This window comes from Bubalus kerabau, chromosome 20 (genome assembly GCF_029407905.1).
Source record: "Bubalus kerabau isolate K-KA32 ecotype Philippines breed swamp buffalo chromosome 20, PCC_UOA_SB_1v2, whole genome shotgun sequence".
NCBI lineage: Eukaryota > Metazoa > Chordata > Mammalia > Artiodactyla > Bovidae > Bubalus > Bubalus kerabau.
In genome coordinates this window covers 54,403,672-54,424,463 of record NC_073643.1, presented here as the reverse complement: position 1 = coordinate 54,424,463, position 20,792 = coordinate 54,403,672, and the positions used below count along the sequence as shown (strand labels likewise).

Genomic DNA, 20,792 nt, shown 5'->3' with positions numbered 1-20,792 from the left:
TACATGTCCATAGATACTGAGTCTGTTTCTGGCCTCTCTAGTCTTTCCATCGTTCAATTTACCTATCTCTGTGCCAGTACTATGGTTTCTTGACCTCCAGAGGTTTTGCACATCAACATATGAGAGAATGCATTCTCCTACCTCAACTTCTTCATTAGGGTTTTGGCTACTCTTGGTACTCCATACAAGTTTTAAAATAAGTTCGACAATTATTTAAGCTGTTGAACATTCTATTTGAATTGCATTAAATCGAAAGACCATTTTGGGGAGAACTGCCATATTCATGGTATTACCCTTTCCTATTCATGAACTTGGGGTATCTCTCCTATTTAGATCTTCCTTCACATCTTTCAATAAAATTTCATAAATGTTCCCATAAAGTCATGCACATCTTTCAGAAATGCATTTTTATGTTATTCTTTTATTTAATAATGCTATCAAATTACTTTATCAGTTTGGAAAGTTTGTAGATTTTGGTGGGTTTCTATACTGACAACCAGGTTATGTACAAATAATTATATTTTTTCTGTAATGAACATGTTCTCTTTGCTCTTCTTGAACATTCTCTCATTCTGTTTTGGTTAGTCCTGTCTTGCTTTAAAAAAAAAAACTAAAAATTATAAATTGTTTACACAGTCATGATTTTAGATATCTGTTATTTCTTCTTTGCTCGCTTTATTTGTTAAGGTACAGGCTAAAATGTGGTAACAGAGATATCCAAAGATACAGTGGCAAAAAAAAACAAAGTTAACTTCTCTCATACCCTTCCACCTATAGGCAACCCAGGTCAGTTTCTGCCACCCTTAAAATGGACATACACCTCTGCATCCAAGATGGCACCTCCATCTTTCTCATCTTCCACTTTGGGAAGGGGAAAGAGCCAAGAAAGTCTGCCCATGTCTGCCGAGGTCCAGCCCCGGCTGATCCAGGGTATTCGAAGCGGGGATGGCGTCGGCAAATACACTGGCTTTAATTAAATATTAATTAGAGATATAAAGAGTAATAGAATGAGGATAGCTCAGCAGGAAAATTCAGTGGAGAAAAGAGGCTGAGTAGCTTGGTTTACGCGGGAAACCAATAAAACTTCAAGACAAGAAGCTTGCACCACTTACGTAGGCCGCAGGCATCCTTCCATTCTCCTGAAGGAGAGGACACACTGAGGCCTCCCTGGTTGGATTTTAGAAGCCCAGGCATAATTAGTAAGCATGGCGGGCTCCGCGCTCCAGACGGAGACTCAGCCAGAGTTTGAGAGAGAGAGAGACATGGGGAGACCAGTATTTCGAGGAACTGATCCCAATTCTTTATTTTCCAGAGTCTGTTTTTATACACTGAGATATTATACAAAAGTCACGCGGGGACAGCAGTCCTGACTTTTATTAAAGTCAGGTGCTTCACACAAATGTATACAGAGGTCTTAGGGGTGTTACATCATCTTCTGGCCAGGGGGGCCTGCTGACAATTTATGACCCTCTCCTTGTGACAGTGGTCAGTCAACCAGAACACTTATTTCTCCAGGGGTGATTATTTTTGAAACAGACGCCACCCAAATAAAGTTACATTCCTATAGGGTGAGGGTGTAGTGGGTTTTAGTTAAAGAAAGAATTTACTTAGCCTAAGGTCCAACGTGATTAATATCAAAGGTTAATACTTATTTCTTCTATATATTCATTAATGTGTATAAGGGCAGGGGATGTGGAGACTTAGCAGTAAACATTGGCTCAACAAATGAAAAACCCTTCACCAATACAATTTCTAATCAGCTCACTATACTTATACTAATAGTTTTCTAACTTCTCTAAAGAACCTGTTTTTAGAAGGTTTAAAGCATCTCATGCCTCTCACAGTTGGGAGGCTGTGAGCAATCACATGTGGCCGGACAAGCCTGTCAGGCAGGCTAGAGAACCTTCAAAGGAGTTTGTAGGTTGAAACACTCCTATCACGCCCAGGAATTGTTATTAACTGGAGCTCTAAGTTAACTCCTTCTCCAAAAGAGGTGGTGGGGGACAGCCCCCCGTAAAGTCAGAGGTGTAGGTGAGAGCACAAAGTAGTAAAGTAGGCAGGCTCTGGTTATGGGGGTAGATGCTCGAGAATTTCCAGGGGGACTCCTGAGGCTCGATCCCGCCTTTGTGTATGTCGAGCCTCCTTCCTCATGACCTTTGCCATGGGCGGAGTGCCTCCCGCCAGCTCCCCGCACATGTCCCTTTGAAAGGCACATCCCCCCAACAGCACACATTACTTCTATTTACGTCTGCTGCTGCTGCTGCTAAGTCGCTTCAGTCATGTTCGACTCTGTGCGACCCCATAGACAGCAGCCCACCAGGCTCCCCCGTCCTTGGGGTTCTCCAAGCAAGAACACTGGAGTGGGTTGCCATTTCCTTCTCCAATGCATGAAAGTGAAAAGTGAAAGTGAAGTCGCTCAGTCGTGTCCGACTCTTAGCAACCCCATGCACTGCAGCCCACCAGGCTCCTCCATCCATGGGATTTTCCAGGCAAGAGTACTGGAGTGGGTTGCCATTGCTAATGAAACATAAATTAGATACATGGTCCCCCTAGGCTTCAAGGGAAGCTGACAAAGGTAATTTTTAAGTGGGTGACCACCCAGATCACTCAGGATCCATTTTACCAGTTTGGTGTACCCATCCCCAAACTGCTCTGGTTACAGCTACTAAGAACTCACACCTGCATCATTCTCAGGAGGTTTACCTTTGGGAACATGGAGTCTCATTACAGGAGGTGACAGGAGTTGCATTCCTACTTCTGATCCTTCCAGTCACCCTGGCTTCCAGTGTGCCCAGTGATTTAGTGGTACTAGGGCACAAAAGCCCAGCCCTGTGCCTTAAGACTGGAAGAATTCTCTAGTATAACACAGATCCCAGAATTATGCTAAGCATAGACTTCACCTATCATCACTTTCTTACTAAACTTTTTCCCCTTACCTATCCTGCTTCCTTCACACTCATACAGGTTTCCCCTGAAAATAACCCTCTTAAGTGTTTGAACATGAATCCCTGTCTCAGAATTTGCTTCTAGAGAAATGATCCAGTGGGTGCTGGAGCTGGCTTGTACCAGTTCATGAGAGCCAGTAGTTAATTTGCAGCAATTTTGTGAGCTAGTTGTTTAAAATTACTATTATTATTGAAAATTAAAGTATAAAGCCTACAGTTAAAGAAATTACATTAAAAACAAAGGTAATAAATAATCAAAAGCCATCACTTTTGCATTATTTCACTGTATTTACCTGTGCTCTTGGGGTTATGTCTACTGTAGCTGTATGGTAGAAATTCTGTATAATGGTGCACATCTCTTCCCAACTCCAGACTCAATAATGTCATGTTATTTAACTTATATGCAGAGTACATCATGAGAATCGCTGGGCTGGAAGAAGCACAAGCTGGAATTAAGATTGCCAGAAGAAATATCAATAACCTCAGATATGCAGATGACACCACCCTTATGGCAGAAAGTGAAGAGGAACTAAAAAGCCTCTTGATGAAAGTGAAAGAGGAGCGTGAAAAAGTTGGCTTAAAGCTCAACATTCAGAAAACTAAGATCATGGCATCTGGTCCCATCACTTCCTGGGAAATAGATGGGGAAACAGTGGAAACAGTGTCAGACTTTATTTTGGGGGGCTCCAAAATCACTGCAGATGGTGACTGAAGCCATGAAATTAAAAGATGCTTACTCCTTGGAAGGAAAGTTATGACCAACCTAGATAGCATATTAAAAAAGCAGAGACATTACTTTGCCAACAAAGGTTCATCTACTCAAGGCTATGGTTTTTCCAGTGGTCGTGTATGGATGTGAGAGTTGGACTGTGAAGAAAGCTGAGCACCGAAGAATTGATGCTTTTGAACTGTGGTGTTGGAGAAGACTCTTCAGAGTCCCTTGGACTGCAAGGAGATCCAACCAGTCCATCCTAAAGGAGATCAGTCCTGGGTGTTCATTGGAAGGACTGATGTTGAAGCTGAAACTCCAATACTTTGGCCACCTCATGCAAAGAGTTGACTCATTGGAAAAGACCCTGATGCTGGGAGGGATTGGGAGCAGGAGGAGAAGGGGACGACAGAGGATGAGATGGCTGGATGGCATTACTGACTCGATGGACATGAGTTTGGGTAAACTCCAGGAGTCCGTGATGGACAGGGAGGCCTGGCGTGCTGCAATTCATGGGGTCGCAAAGAGTTGGATACGACTGAGACTTAACTTAACTGAACTGAATAGTTTGAAATCAGCCTGGATGGAAGTATTTCTATCACAGAAATGTGCAAATGTTACAGATCAGGACTTTTTTTCCCTACAGAGCAACTTGTTAAAAATTTTCAGGTACCTTATGAGAATTACCTAAGGCATCAGGTCATTGCATAAGACATCTACTGTTACGAAAGGAGAAGAGAATGAATATTGGGGCTAATTAGAATGCCACATAGCCCTATTTTTGTTAAAAGCTGGAGGTAAAAGTTTCATAAAGTGAAATACACAGATCTTAAATGCATGATTTAATGTTTTAATGAATATATGGGACCCTGTAACCACCATCTCAATCAAGATATAGAACATTTTGGAGTTCCCTGATGGTTAAGAATCTGCCTGCCAATGGGTACACGGGTTTGATCCCTGGTCTGGGAAGATTCCACATACCACAAGGCAACTAAGCCCATGCACCACAACTACTAAGCCTGTGATTTAGAGCCCTTGAGCCAAAACTAATGAAGCCAGCGTGCCTAGAGCCCAAGCTCTGCAACAAGAGAAGTGAGTGAAGTCACTCAGTCGTGTCCGACTCTTTGCAATACCATGGGCTGTAGTCTACCAGGCTTCTCTTGTCCATGGGATTTTCCAGGCAAGAGTACTGGAGTGGGTTGCCATTTCCTTCTCCAGGAGATCTTCCTGACCCAGGGATCGAACCCAGGTCTCCTGCATTGCAGGCAGACACTTTACCCTCTGAGCCACCAGGGAAGACCTCACCACAACTAAAGAAAGCCTGCTTGCAGCAATGAAGACCCAGTGCAGCCAAAAAAATACTAAGTAAATAAGTAACCGTAAAAAGAGATATAGAACCTGTCAAAACCCCAGAGAGGGTCTGTGTGCCCTCTTCAAATCCATCACAGGCAACTGCAGCTTACCTGTTTTGCTTGTTTGGTCTTCACATAAGTGGAATCAGAATACTGCACTTTTCCAGGTCTGACTTCATTCAGTCAACATAATGTTTTTGAATTTCATTCATGTTCCTGTATATAACAGCCCTTTATTCTCTTTTATTGCCAAGTAGTATTTTAGTGACTATCGTTTATCTGTTGACAGACATTTGAGTTGTTTCCGGATTTGAGCTATTATGAATAAAGATGCTGTGAACATTTGCAAGTCTTTGACTACACATTGTTGCTTCTTTATTCTAGTCTGTGGCTTTTATTTTCATTTTCTTAAGTGTCTTTGAAAGAATAGAAGGTTTTCATTTTGATGAAATCCAATCTTTTTTTTTTTCCTAAATGGTTCATGCTTTTCCCGCCCTATATAAAGAATCTTTGCCTACTCAAGGGTCACAGAGATTCTTCTTCCAAGTTTCTTACATTTAGTTCTATAATCCATTTTGAGTTATTTTTTCTATATACTTCAAGGTAAGGATTGAGGTGCTTTATTTTGTATTTATTTTGTATAGGAATGTCCCATTGTTCCAGCATCATTTGTAAAAATAAAACTATCCTATCTCCAGGTGAGTTATCTTTGCACCTTTGTTAAAATCAACTGGCCATATAAATGTGGATCTATTTCTTAACTCTCGATTATATTCCCTTGATCTATATATCTGCCCTTATGCCAATACCACATTGTCTTGATTACTATGCCTATATATTAAGTCTTGACTATCCTGTAGTTCTTTATTTTGGTTATTCTAGGCCCTTTGCTTTTCCACATATATTTTAGAATCAACTTTTCAATTTGTACAACAAAAGCTCAGGCTTGAAAAACATGAAATTTTTTCAAATTTGGAAATATCACACTACCAAATTTCAAGACTAACTACAAAGCTATAGTAACTAGGACACTGTGAAGTTAGCATAAGAATATACAAATAGATAAGGAATTGAACAGAGTCCCAAAATAGGTGCACATATATCCTGAAAGATGATGCTGTGAAAGTGCTGCACTCAATATGCCAGCAAATTTGGAAAACTCAGCAGTGGCCACAGGACTGGAAAAGGTCAGTTTTCATTCCAATCCCAAAGAAAGGCAATGCCAAAGAATGCTCAAACTACCACACAATTGCACTCATCTCACACGCTAGTAAAGTAATGCTCAAAATTCTCCAAGCCAGGCTTCAGCAATATGTGAACCGTGAACTTCCTGATGTTCAACCTGGTTTTAGAAAATGCAGAGGAACCAGAGATCAAATTGCCAACATCCGCTGGATCATGGAAAAAGCAAGAGAGTTCCAGAGAAGCATCTATTTCTGGTTTATTGACTATGCCAAAGCCTTTGACTGTGTGGATCACAATAAACTGTGGAAAATTCTGAAAGAGATGGGAATACCAAACCACCTGACCTGCCTCTTGAGAAATTTGTATGCAGGTCAGGAAGCAACAGTTATAACTGGACATGGAACAACAGACTGGCTCCAAATAGGAAAAGGAGTACGTCAAGGCTGTATATTGTCACCCTGTTTATTTAACTTATATGCAGAATACATCATGAGAAACGCTGGACTGGAAGAAACACAAGCTGGAATCAAGATTGCCGGGAGAAATATCAATAACCTCAGATATGCAGATGACACCACCCTTATGGCAGAAAGTGAAGAGGAACTCAAAAGCCTCTTGATGAAAGTGAAAGTGGAAAGTGAAAAAGTTGGCTTAAAGCTCAACATTCAGAAAACGAAGATCATGGCATCTGGTCCCATCACTTCATGGGAAATAGATGGGGAAACAGTGGAAATAGTGTCAGACTTTATTTTTCTGGGCTCCGAAATCACTACAGATAGTGACTGCAGCCATGAAATTAAAAGACGCTTACTCCTTGGAAGGAAAGTTATGACAAACCTAGATAGCATATTCAAAAGCAGAGACATTACTTTGCCAACAAAGGTTCGTCTAGTCAAGGCTATGGTTTTTACTGTGGTCATGTATGGATGTGAGAGTTGGACTGTGAAGAAGGCTGAGCACCGAAGAATTGATGCTTTTGAACTGTGGTGTTGGAGAAGACTCTTGAGAGTCCCTTGGACTGCAAGGAGATCCAACCAGTCCATTCTGAAGGAGATCAACCCCGGGATTTCTTTGGAAGGACTGATGCTAAAGCTGAAACTCCAGTACTTTGGCCAGCTCATACGAAGAGTTGACTCATTGGAAAAGATTCTGATGCTGGGAGGGATTGGGAGCAAGAGGAGAAGGGGACAACAGAGGATGAGATGGCTGGATGGCATCACTGACTCGATGGATGTGAGTCTCATTAAACTCCGGGAGTTGGTGATGGACAGGGAGGCCTGGTGTGCTGCAATTCATGGGGTCGCAAAGAGTCGGACACGACTGATTGACTGATCTGATCTGATATACTGTCAATTAATTTTTGATAAAGCACCAATGCAAATCAATGTGAAAATAAATGTATTTTCAACAAATGGTACTGGTATTGGATAAACATTAGAGAAAATAAAACCTTGTTCCCTATCTCACACTGCATCCCCAAATTTAATAAACCTCAGACTTCAATGTAAAAGCTAAAATTATAAAGCTTAGGGAGAAAAAATAGAAGAAAAATCTTTGCAACCACAAGTTAAAAAGTGAAAAAAAGCAAGCCACAGACTTAGGAACCAACAATAAAAAGATAAGTCTCTTGATTTAAAATGAGCAAAAGAATTAGAAAGTTGATTCACAAAAGAAGATACACATATGAGCAATAATACAGGAAAACGCGCTCAATATCATTAGTTACAGGGAAATGCAAATTAAAACCTCAGTGAGAGACCACTTCATACCTGTTAGAACTGGCAGTCTTCACCAGGTCCTGAGGAGGAAGGATATGGACCAGGCAGAACCACCATTTACTGCTAATAGGAGCGTCAGTTCAGTTCAGTCGCTCAGTCGTGTCTGACTCTTTGAGACCCCATGGACTGCAGCACGCCAGGCCTTCCTGTCCATCATCAACTCCTGGAGTTTGCTCAATCTCGTGTCCATTGAGTCAGTGATGCCATCCAACCATCTCATCCTCTGTCGTCCTTCTCCTCCTGCCTTCAGGATCTTTCCCAGCATCAGGATCTTTTCAAGTGAGTCACTTCTTTGCATCAAGTGGCCAAATTACTGGAGTTCCAGCTTTAGCATCAGTCCTTCCAATGAATATTCAGGACTGATTTCCTTTAGGATTGATTGCTTTCATCTCCTTGCAGTCCAAGGGACTCTCAAGAGTCTTCTACAACACCATAGTTCAAAAGCATCAATTTTTTGGTGCTCAGCTTTCTTTATGAGCCAACTCTCACATCCATGCATGACTACTGGAAAAACCATAGCTTTGACTAGACAGACCTTTGTCAGCAAAGAAATGTCTCTGCTTTTTAATATGCTGTCTAGGTTGGTCATAGCTTTTCTTCCAAGGAGCAAGCGTCTTTTAATTTCATGGCTGCAGTCACCATCTGCAGTGATTTTGGAGCCCAAGAAAATAAAATCTATCACTGTTTCCACTGTTTTCCCATCTATTTGCCATGAAGTGATGGGACCGAATTCCATAATCTTGGTTTTTTGAATGTTGAGTTTTAAGCCAGCTTTTTCACTCTCCTCTTTCACTTTCATCTAGAAGCTCTTTAGTTCTTCTTCACTTTCTGCCATAAGGGTGTTGTCATCTGTGTATCTGAGGTTATTGATATTTCTCCTGGTAATCTTGATTCCAGCTTGTGCTTCATCCAACCTGGAATTTTGCATGATGTACTCTGCATAGAAGTTAAGTAAGCAGAATGACAATATATAGCCTTGACATACTCTTTTCCGAATCGGGAACCAGTCCATCGTTCCATGTTCAGTTCTAACTGTTACTTCTTGACCTGCATATAGATTTCTCAGGAGACAGGTAAGGTGGTCTGGTATTCCCATCTTTCTAAGACTTTTAACAGTTTGTTGTGATCCACACAGTCAAAGGCATTGGTGTAGTCAATGAAGCAGATGTTTTTCTGGAATTCTCTTGCTTTTTCTATATTCCAATGGATGTTGGCAATTTGATCTCTGGTTCCTCTGCCTTTTCTAAATCTAGCTAGAACATCTGGAAGTTCTCAGTTCACGTACTGTTGAAGCCTAGCTTGGAGAATTTTCAGCATTACTTTGCTAGTGTGTGAAATGAATACAGTTGTGCGGTAGTTTGAAAATTCTTTGGCATTTCCTTTCTTTGGGATTGGAATGAACTGACCTTTTCCAGTCCTGTGGCCACTGCTGAGTTTTCCAAATTTGCTGGCATATTGAATACAGCATTTTCACAGCATCATCTTTCAGGATTTGAAATAGTTCAACTTGTATTCCATCACCTCCACTAGCTTTGTTCGTAGTGATGCTTCCAAAGGCCCACTTGACTTCACACTCCAGGATATCCTGCTCTAGGTGAGTGATCACACCATTGTGGTTATCTGGGTCATGAAGACCTTTTTTGTACAGTTCTTCTGTGTATTCTTGCCACCTCTTCTGACTATCTTCTGCTTCTGTTAGGTTCATACCATTTCTCTCCTTTATGGTGCCCATCTTTGCATGAAATATTCCCTTGGTATCTCTAATTTTTCTGAAGAGATCTCTAGTCTTTCCCATTCTATTGTTTTCCTCTATTTCTTTGCACTGATCACTGAGGAAGGCTTTCTTATCTCTCCTTGATGTTCTTTGGAACTCTTCATTTAAATGGGTATATCTTTCTTTTTCTCCTTTGCCTTTCATTACTCTTCTTTTCTCAGCTATTTGTAAGCCCTCCTCAGATAACCATTTTGCCTTTTTGCATTTCTTTTTCTTGCAGATGGTCTTGATCATGGCCTCCTGTACAATGTTATGAACCTCCATCCATAGGTCTTCAGGCACTCTATCAGATCTAGTCCCTTAAATATATTTGTCACTTTCACTGTACAGTTGTAAAGGATTTGATTTAGGTCATACCTGAATGGTCTAGTGGTTTTCCCTACTTTCTTCAATTTGAGTCTGAATTTGGCAATAAGGAATTCATGATCTGAGCCACAGTCAGCTCCTGGTCTTGTTTTTGCTGACTGTAGAGAGCTTCTCCATCTTTGGCTACAAAGAATATAATCAATCTGATTTTGCTATTGACCATCTGATGATGTCCATGTGTAGAGTCATCTCTTGTGTTGTTGGAAGAGGGTGTTTGCTATGACCAATGCATTCTCTTCGCAAAACTCTGTTAGCCTTTGCCCTGCTTAATTTTGTACTCCAAAGCCAAAGTTGCCTATTACTCCAGGTATCTCTTAACTTCCTACTTTGGCATTCCAATCCCCTATGATGAAAAGGACATCTTTTTTTGGTGTTAGTTCTAGAAGGTCTTGTAGGTCTTCACAGAACTGTTCAACTTCAGCCTCTTTACAAATAATTTGGAAAACTCTGGAATTTTCTAATAAAGTTAACCATACATCTATTCTATGAACAAGCAATTCCACTCCTATGTTTATTCCCAAAAGAAGCAAAAGCATATATGCACAAAAAGTTTTGTACCTGTGTGTTTATCAGTACCTTTATTCATAATAGCCCCTAACTAGAAACATCCCAAATGTCCATCAACAAGAGAATTAATGAACTGTGAAAACTCATGTAATGGGTAACTATTTAGCAATAAAAAGGAATCAACTGATGATACACATGAGAACATGGATTAATCTCAAAAACAGTATGTGGAATTAAATGAAGGCAGTCAAAAGGTACAAACTTCCAGTTATAAGATAAATAAATTCTAGGGATGTAATGTACAACATGATTAGTATAATTAACAATATCATATGTTACATACGAAAGCTGGAAAGAGAACAAATCATAAGAGTTCTCACAAGGAAAAGTGTATTTCTATTTCTTTAATTTTGTGTTTATGAGATGATGGCTGCTCACCAAACTTAATATGGTAATCATTTCATGACATATGTAAGTCAAATCATTAGGCTGTATGCCTCAAACTTATACAGTGCTATATGTCAATTATATGTCAATAAAACTGGAAGAAAAAAAGACAAAAACAGTATGTGGAAGGCAGACCCAAAAGAACAGACTGTATGGTTCCATTAATGTGAGATACAATAACCTGCAACTCTAATGTGACAGTAAACAGAACAAAGGTTATCTCTGGGAGGGGATGATAGAAAGGAATATAAAGCAGCATCTGGATCGATGGAGATGTTCTCCATCATGATTTTGGTGATGTTAACATGGGTACGTATTTGTTAAAACTCATAAAAGAGTACACTGCAATATGTGCATTTTACTATATATAAATTATACCTCAATAAAGAAAATAATAACAGAGAAATACATTGAGATAATAGTCATTCATCAACATAAACTTCTAACCTTATCAATTTTTAAATATGACTAGAGAAGGAGTGCAGAAGAATTGATGCTTTTGAACTGTGGTGTTGGAGAAGATTCCTGAGAGTCCCTTGGACTGCAAGGAGATCCACCTGATGTGAAAAGCTGATTCATTGGAAAAGACTCTGATGCTGGGAAAGATTGAGGGCAGGAGGAAAAGGGGACGACAGGGGATGAGATGGTTGGATGGCATCATCGACTCAATGGACATGGGTTTGGGTGGACTCCGGGAGTTGGTGATGGACAGGAAGGCCTGGCGTGCTGCGCTTCATGGGGTCACAAAGAGTCGGACACAACTGAGCAAATGAACTGAACTGAGAGAAGGAAGCAATGGCACATAGCAAAGTAGGAATAAAAATAATTTAGTCTAAATAATAAATGATTTTAAAAGCTTCTATTCATAACAATCCAGAAATAAAGCTATAATACCAACTGAATTAGTTAAAGTGAGATTTTTCTATGAGGAACTGAAACTGAAGGTGATGGTGGCTCAATTAAGAGAGAAGTTCATTTCTCTCTTTTGCATAAAGAGATGTGACGGCAGCTCTATACGTTCCAGAGACTCAAGTGCCTTCTGAATTTCTGTTCTATACCCTTAACATGTTCCTCATGTTCCAAGATTGCTGCTCAAGCTCTAGTCACCATGAATATACTCTAGCCAGCAAAGAAGAAAGTGACAAAGGGCTTGTTCTCTTTCTTTAAAAGGTATCTTTAATACCTTCCAAAATTCATACTCAACATCACTACTTACATTTTATTGACCAGAACTTATTACCAAACTTAAGACAGGTGGGAAGGTTGGAAATGTATTCTTTATCCTGACACCATATATGCCCAGAAGGAAGTGTCTGAAAGAATCCATAAGACCATCAAGTTGACTTTTTTATTCACCTAACTATTCATATGCACCTTCTCCCCATATGCAAAATGCACAAGCCTCTCCTAAAAGAAGGCAAACTCAAGCTTTCATGAAAGAAATCAAGAAACAGAGAAGTGCTCTGTACAATGACAGAGAGGTAATCTGGGACCACATGGCAGTGAGGGAAACGGGCCAGTAGAAACACACCATGCATGGTGTTGGTTGCTCAGTCGTGTCCAACGCTTTGCGACCCATGGAGTGCAGCCCACCAGGCTCCACTGCCCAAGGAATTCCCCAGGCAAGAACACTGGAGTGGGTGGCCATTTCCTTCTCCAGGGGATCTTCCTGAACCAGGGATCAAACCCAGGTCTCCTGCATTGTGGCCAGATTCTTTACCGTCTGAACCACCAGTAAGCGACCCAAACTGTCCCCTCCCTGAGTCTCAGTGCTGTTCTCCATAGCCTGGCCAAGGCAGTCTGGTGCTCCAGGCTCCATATACCTAGAAGGGGAGCAACAGGATCACACAGAAAAGTGGGGTGATGTTTAGGCACAACGCCCTGACCCCTCTTCGGCTTCCAGGCTTCTCTCTCACTCCCTCCTTCCCAGATGCAGTGGCTAGCAAATTCACCTGCAAAGGTCCCTGCAGAGATGCTAATAGCTATGAGGGACACAGAAGCAGGACCCAACTGCTAAAGCCATCTGTCCACTCACATCACATCACATCACTTCACTCCAGGGCTTTAAAAGACCATGAATACTTTTCTAAGCTAAATGTGAGATAAGTTCTCTTCAGTGACCCCAGACCAGTAGAGATGCAGAACACACACACGACTCTCCAAACATTTATTGGGTTGACGTCAGAAGTCTCCACACTCTGTAATACTTCAACACAACTTGGGGTGAGCCTGGATGTGGCCACTGGAGCCCTGGGAAGGGGGTTCCAAGACTGGGTTGCCCCCGGAGGGCTTGTGTGGCAGAGGCAGATACTCACAGGTGGATCTACGCTGGGGAGCAGGGGACCTTTTCCAAACCCAGATAACTGAGTCGCATGCAGACATGGCAGGGCCTCCTCGCTCTCTCCCAACAATCACCACACAGACCAGTTTGATAAAAGTGTCAGATCTAACACTGCTTCACCAGTGACGATGTCTCTTCTTTGCCAGATGTTCCCCATGATGTGGATGAAGCATCATGTCCACCTGGCAGATCGCTGTCCATCCAGCTGGGATGTTTTCACCCACTCCTTCCTGGCAAGCAGAGCACGGCCAAGGGGTAGACATGGATGAGGCAGGGAAACTTCCAGGGCTTCTTGCTGCCAGCTCTCTGTCATGTGAATCTCCACAAGATCAGTGGATACCAAATGGAATTCAGGAATTGGCACTAAAGTAGGAGTGGGAGATCAGAGGCAGGGCTAGGTGTGAGACTCAGAAACAGGGGGGAGTGTGGACCAGGGTGATCACAGGGTCACCAGGAGACCCAGGGGCAACACCACACACAGCAACAGGAGGAGCACCACTGGATACAAAGAGGCAGCCTTGTTCACCACTGCATCTAGCCACTTAGCGTAGACAGCAGTTTCTGTGTAAACTCCAGGCGTATTGTTACGACCACAGCCAACGCCCCAGCTCACAATCCCTACCTGGACCCATGTGGTACTGTACCGACAGACCAGAGGGCCCCCAGAATCTCCCTGAAAAAGAGAAAGAAATCAAACTTCAGGACTGGAAGAGCACGCACATCAGGGCAGGCTGACTGCACAGCAAGACACTGAGAGACGGGCATCTGTGAGCCTTCCCCAGACATCTCCCAGGCCCAGATTTCTGTGATGATAAGAACTGAGAACTGAAAAGTCAATTGGAAAATTTTAGTATCCTCTGAAGATATTATGACTGGCATTTCCTATACTACGTGCATGTGTGCTAAGTTGCTTTAGTCATGTCCAGCTCTTCGAGCCCGCCAGGCTCCTCTGTCCATGAGACTCTCCAGGCAAGAATACTGGGGTGGGTTGCCATGCTTTCCTCCAAGGGATCTTCCTAACCCAGGGATCGAACTCAGGTCTCCTGCAGCTGCTGCACTGCACACAGATTCTCTACCACTGAGCCACCAGGGAAGCCCTCCTACACTACAGTGGTTGTTAAACACTTCAAATACGACCCCTGCACTGAGCCCCTTAATCCGTACACCTAGCCTAAGTTTCTCTAGAGCTCCTGACCATACAGCCAGCTGACTCCATATATTAAGCTACACTCTCAAGACATCCCACATACTCATCCCAGCTCATGCAAACACTGCACATCCTTTTCCAAAACTGCTCTGGTGCCCCCCACCAACCAGCTCAGTCAGAAACTCAGAGTCCTCTTCAAGCTCTCCCTCACTCCCATCTTCAAGTGCAATCGGTTACCAAGAACTGATGACAATGTGCTTCAGATCCCCTCCACCCCTCCATGAGCCCAGGTCCTGCCTGGGGCTCAGCACCATTGCCCACATGGAGAAAACAAACTCCCAGCCTACAGGCCTGCCTGGACAGGACCAAGAAGCGCAGCACAGCACTGCAGGCCACACAGATCAGGACAGGAAGAGGCAAGCCTGACCATTGTGAGAAATGATAACCAAGCATCTGCCACTCTGCGTATCAATAGTAATCATGAAAGGCATCGCATATATCAGCAAAGTGCCTTTACTTTAAAGCAGAATCACAGATGCTCAGACAAGGAACACCCAAAAGCACCAATCCAGGCTCTTTCCAGAGGTAAGAGGCCCTATAGCCTCAGCAACAGGGGTCTTCTGGCTCTGCCAAGATGCCCAAGGACAGGAAGTTCCCTACGCACCAAGGCAAGTACTTCCAGCAACAGACAGCTCTGACTGGCAGACAACTCATCACACCCTGAAGAGTTAACCCTGGAGAGAACTCCAGAGCATCCGGTTCTATCCCCAAGGAACCTAAAAATACCCCCAACCCAGTCAGGCACACTTCCCCACAAATCTGCAGGAGACTTCGCCCATGTATTTTTTCTTCAGAGGACAGCTCCGGTTCCCAGGACTGGTGCCTTTCATAAATGGCTGGCATCAAATATTTGTGTTGCAACAAAAGATCTCAATCAATTTCTGGGCTCCAGCCATTTGGGAACCATTAACCTGGCTGCCCCCTTACCCACCCACCAGGTGGTAGCCTCTCCCACTCCACCACTTTAGTGCTGTTGCTTACTCCAGGGATAAGGCTGCCCCCCTCTACCCAAGGTTACTACCTCCTCCCCATCTCACCAAATTTTTGCTTCCTTCCCCATCCGGTCACCCAGCACCTGGTCCCAGCTTGCACGCGGAAAGTCTTCTCAGGGATGCATATAGGTTGGATAACGCCAGTGAAATTTACAGGGTAGCGGAGCCAGAGAAGAGCAAGGTCATTTTTAACGGTTCCACTTGCTGAGAACTGAGGGTGAACGACCACGTGACTGACAGGGACCACCAACCCTAATAATGTACCCTGGAGTTTCCGATCTCCCATCATTACACTGTACTGGTAATGGCTGTGGGAAGAGGACATGTCCCTCATAGAAACCCTGGGAAGCATCCTTTGTGCCTTTCCACACACATCAGCTGTTTACCAATCTGGCCCCAACCTCCCTCACCACTCTCTCCATGCCCCTATCCCGAAAAACCCCTCCTAACGACTCTCAAAATGGATTTGCTACAACTGGATTTGATCATCAAATTAGCATTCCTGGTAACAAGACTACCAAAATGCAGAATCTCTCCCATTTTGATTGTGCGGGCTTTGGTTTGGTTTGGGTTTTCTATCAACTTGCAGGGCAATAGAAACTAAAGGGTGTCTGAGGAGGGCAGGACTCTGGCATCTCCACTGTCATTACTCACCTTAAAATACAGTGGCCTGCAGTCAGCACCCACCTCTCTGTGACGAGGGAAGCTCCACACACATGTCTGTTACGGACCCTCAGGCTCACCTGCCAGGGCCCCTTCCCTTCCTCGCTGTCGTGTCCTCCCAAGATTTTCAGGAACACTTGGCCGCACGCTGGGGTGAGGACAGGGTGGCAAGGAGAACCTCTGAGAAACAGGCCCTGACTCCCGGGAGCCTCCGACACAACCTAGAAGGTCATGTCCTCCTAGGCTCCAGGGCAGCGCTTCCAAACCCGCAGGCCTTGGATCCGCACACGAGGCTCACCACCGGCCCCCCCGCCCCGCCCCGCCCCGCCTTGGGTTCCACAGCAGGGCTGCGCTGATTTAGACCCCAATCCTCCCAAGCTCCTGGGGAGCAGCAGCTCCCACCCTGGCGCCTCAGCCCGCCCCTCCGGGCGTCCAACACTGAGTCACCTAAGCTAAACTCCACCAACTTGGGGACTTCGGGAGCGCCTCTGGGGGGTGGCTGGGCCACCGTGCGGTTCTTCGCGCCGCCTCCCGAGGGAGCTGGAGGAGGCAAGGATAGCCGACCCATCCTCCGAGGCCTCCGTGAGCCAGGGTTGAAGGAGCAGAAGCCAGATCAGAAGGGTGTGGGGGCCGCCCAGGGACGCCATGGGCTCCGCGATAGCCTCCGCGCTAGCCTCCGCGCTCTGCGGCGCCCCCTCGCGGCCGGCAGCTGAGTAGCAGCATGGGGACCACGGCGCATCTCGCCGCTGCAAGCCGGCCTGAGAGCGCAGTCACGCTCTCGCTCTCAGATCCTCATCCGAGACAGTCTCCACCCAGAAACCAGCCCAAGACCGAAGGGTTAGAGTCCATCTGAGGAGACTGTCCTTGCTAGGGGCCTGCCAATTTAATGTTTTTGAATTGTGGTGCTGGAGAAGACTCTTGAGAGTCCCTTGGACAACAAGATCAAACCAGTCAATTCTAAGGGAAATCAACACTGAATACTCATTGGAAGGGCTGCTGCTGAAGCTGAAGCTCCAATATTTTGGCCACCTGATGCAAACAACTGACTCACTGGAAAAGACCCTGATGCTGGGAAAGACTGAAGACAAAAGGAGAGGAGGGCAACAGAGGATGGGTGGTTGGATGGCATCACCTATTCAAGGGACATGAACTTGGGCGAACTCTGGGAGACAGTGAGGGAGAGAGGCCCGGCAAGCTGTAGTCCATGGGGTTGCAAAGAGTTGGACATCACTTAGCAAGTGAACAACAACAACAATTTAAAGGCAGGTGCTTCCTGACACCCCTGCCCTTCTTGGTGTGGTACCTGGCCTGGAGCTGGTGAGGATGGGCAATCTAGGAATTTGCTGAGGAGCCTTAATTCTCTATAATAGTTCCTCAAGGCAAGGCTCATTCACCAGACCTAGACTTGGAGGTAGGGGGACTGCAGATGAAGTGGGCTGGACAAAAGACCTGGCTGCCATGCTTTTTCCATCATGAGGATGGATACCTTTTAAAATGAGCCTCCAGCAAAGATACCTGTGGGTCAATCCATTCGTATTAGCTCTATGTCCCTGATATCTATTTGTCTTTGTTGCTTAAATGCTTCTACCAGGCCTCTGCCTCTCTGGGTTTCATTATTCCTGTTGAAGTCAGGGGGAAAACAACAATACTAATGTTTGAGTTTCAGTATTTCCCACTTTTCCCCAGCCAAAAGAGGATTGCCAGTTACAATGTTTTTGAGGATGTGGGTGTTCCTCTCACAATTTATTTTCAATGTCTTGTTGAGGGGGTTATTATCTAAATTCCTCTTTCTCTGCATTTCTCTCTACATTAAGCCAGAAAATTTCTGGCATATCAACTTCCTTTTGTACAGTCCACTACTGCATTCAGGTTTAAGACAACCCAATAAACAGGTATCCATAGAAGCATTCCTACTTGCCTGAACCACCAAACTGAATTCCAAATTTCTAGCAAGTGCACTCTTCATAAATTTGGTCCCAACCCTACCCAATCAAGAATCCCTCAAATCCAGTCGTATCCATATACCCCTTGTTTGTTCCCATGTAGATCAGTAAAATCTTGCAGTTCTTTTTGTAAGGAAGCCTTCTACCCTGGGTTATACTTTGCCCCTATCCTAGAACATGCTGGGATCTTACACTAGTTATTAGGTCTAGAAGCAGTGAAGACTGGGGTGGTATAGGGAGAGAATTCAGTTCAGTTCAGTCGCTCAGTCGTGTCCGACTCTTTGCGACCCCATGAATCACAGCACGCCAGGCCTCCCTGTCCATCACCAACTCCCGGAGTTCACTCAGACTCACGTCCATCAACTCAGTGATGCCATCCAGCCATCTCATCCTCTGTCATCCCCTTCTCCTCCTGCTCCCAATCCCTCCCAGCATCAGAGTCTTTTCCAATGAGTCAACTCTTCGCATGAGGTGGCCAAAGTATTGGAGTTTCAGCTTCAACATCAGTCCTTCCAATGAACACCCAGGGCTGATCTCCTTCAGAAAGGACTGGTTGGATCTCCTTGCAGTCCAAGGGACTCTCAAGAGTCTTCTCCAACACCACAGTTCAAAAGCATCAATTCTTCGGCACTCAGCTTTCTTCACAGTCCAACTCTCACATCCATACATGACCACTGGAAAAACCATAGCCTTGACTAGACGGACCTTTGTTGGCAAAGTAATGTCTCTGCTTTTTAATATGCTATCTAGGTTGGTCATAACTTTCCTTCCAAGGAGTAAGTGTCTTTTAATTTCATGGCTGCAGTCACCATTTGCAGTGATTTTGGAGCCCCAAAAAATAAAGTCTGACACTGTTTCCACTGTTTCCCCATCTATTTCCCATGAAGTGATGGGACCGGATGCCATGATCTTCATTTTCTGAATGTTGAGCTTTAAGCCAACTTTTTCACTCTCCTCTTTCACTTTCATCAAGAGGCTTTTTAGTTCCTCTTCACTTTCTGCCATAAGGGTGGTGTCATCTGCATATCTGAGGTTATTGATATTTCTCCTGGCAATCTTAATTCCAGCTTGTGCTTCTTCCAGCCTAGCGTTTCTCATGATGTACTCTGCATATAATTTAAATAAGCAGGGCAACAATATACAGTCTTGACGTACTCCTTTTCCTATTTGGAACCAGTCTGTTGTTCCATGTCCAGTTACAACTGTTGCTTCCTGACCTGCATACAGGTTTCTCAAGAGGCAGGTCAGGTGGTCTGGTATTCCCATCTCTTTCAGAATTTCCCACAGTTTATTGTGATTCAAACAGTCAAAGGCTTTGGCATAGTCAATAAAGCAGAAATAGATGTTTTTCTGGAACTCTCTTGCTTTTTCCATGATCCAGCGGATGTTGGCAATTTGACCTCTGGTTCCTCTGCCTTTTCTAAAACCAGCTGGAACATCTGGAAGTTCAAGGTTCACGTACTGCTGAAGCCTGGCTTGGAGAATTTTAAGCATTACTTTAGTAGCGTGTGAGATGAGTGCAATTGTGAGGTAGTTTGAGCATTCTTTGGCATTGCCTTTCTTTGGGAATGGAATGAAAACTGACCTTTTCCAGTCCTGTGGCCACTGCTGAGTTTTCCAAATTTGCTGGCATATTGAGTGCAGCACTTTTACAGCATCATCTTTCAGGATCTGAAATAGCTCAACTGGAATTCCATCACCTCCACTAGCTTTGTTCGTAGTGATGCTTCCTAAGGTCCACTTGACTTCACATTCCAGGATGTCTGGCTCTAGATGAGTGATCACACCATCATGATTATCTGGGTCATGAAGATCTTTTGTGTACAGTTCTTCTGTGTATTCTTGCCACCTCTTCTTAATATCTTCTGCTTCTGTTAGGTCCATACCATTTCTGTCCTTTATCAAGCCCATCTTTGCATGAAATGTTCCCTTGGTATCTCTAGTTTTCTTGAAGAGATCTCTAGTCTTTCCTATTCTGTTGTTTCCCTCTATTTCTTTGCATTGATCGCTGAGGAAGGCTTTCTTCTCTTGCTATTCTTCGGAACTCTGCATTCAGATGCTTGTATCTTTCCTTTTCTCCTTTGCTTTTCGCTTCTCTTCTTTTCACAGCTATTTTTAAGGCCTCCTCAGACAGCCATTTTGCTTTTTTGCATTTCTTTTCCATGGAGATGGTCTTGATCCCTGTCTCCTGTACAATGTCACAAACCTCCGTCCATAGTTCATCAGGCACTCTAGCTATCAGATCTAGTCCCTTAAATCTATTTCTCACTTCCACTGTATAATCATAAGGGATTTGATTTAGGTCATACCTGAATGGTCTAGTGGTTTTCCCTACTTTCTTCAATTTAAGTCTGAATTTGCCAATAAGGAGTTCATAATCTGAGCCACAGTCAGCTCCTGGTCTTGTTTTTGTTGACTGTATAGAGCTTCTCCATCTTTGGCTGCAAAGAATATAATCAATCTGATTTCAGCATTGACCATCTGGTGATGTCCATGTGCAGAGTTTTCTCTTGTGTTGTTCGAAGAGGGTGTTTGCTATGACCAGTGCATTTTCTTGGCAAAACTCTATTAGTCTTTGCC

At 43.9% G+C, this 20,792-nt stretch overlaps 1 protein-coding gene across 1 annotated transcript; it reads right to left on the bottom strand.

Moving 5' to 3' along the window:
- Nucleotides 1-13,827: 13,827 nt before the first annotated feature.
- LOC129635069 (serine protease 42-like) lies at nt 13,828-16,916 on the bottom strand. The gene is given in 6 exon segments (XM_055557692.1): nt 13,828-14,080; nt 14,722-14,771; nt 15,652-15,914; nt 16,261-16,417; nt 16,717-16,826; nt 16,828-16,916. Coding segments are annotated over 6 exon segments (903 nt in total). The 3' UTR covers nt 13,828-13,846.
- Nucleotides 16,917-20,792: the final 3,876 nt, after the last annotated feature.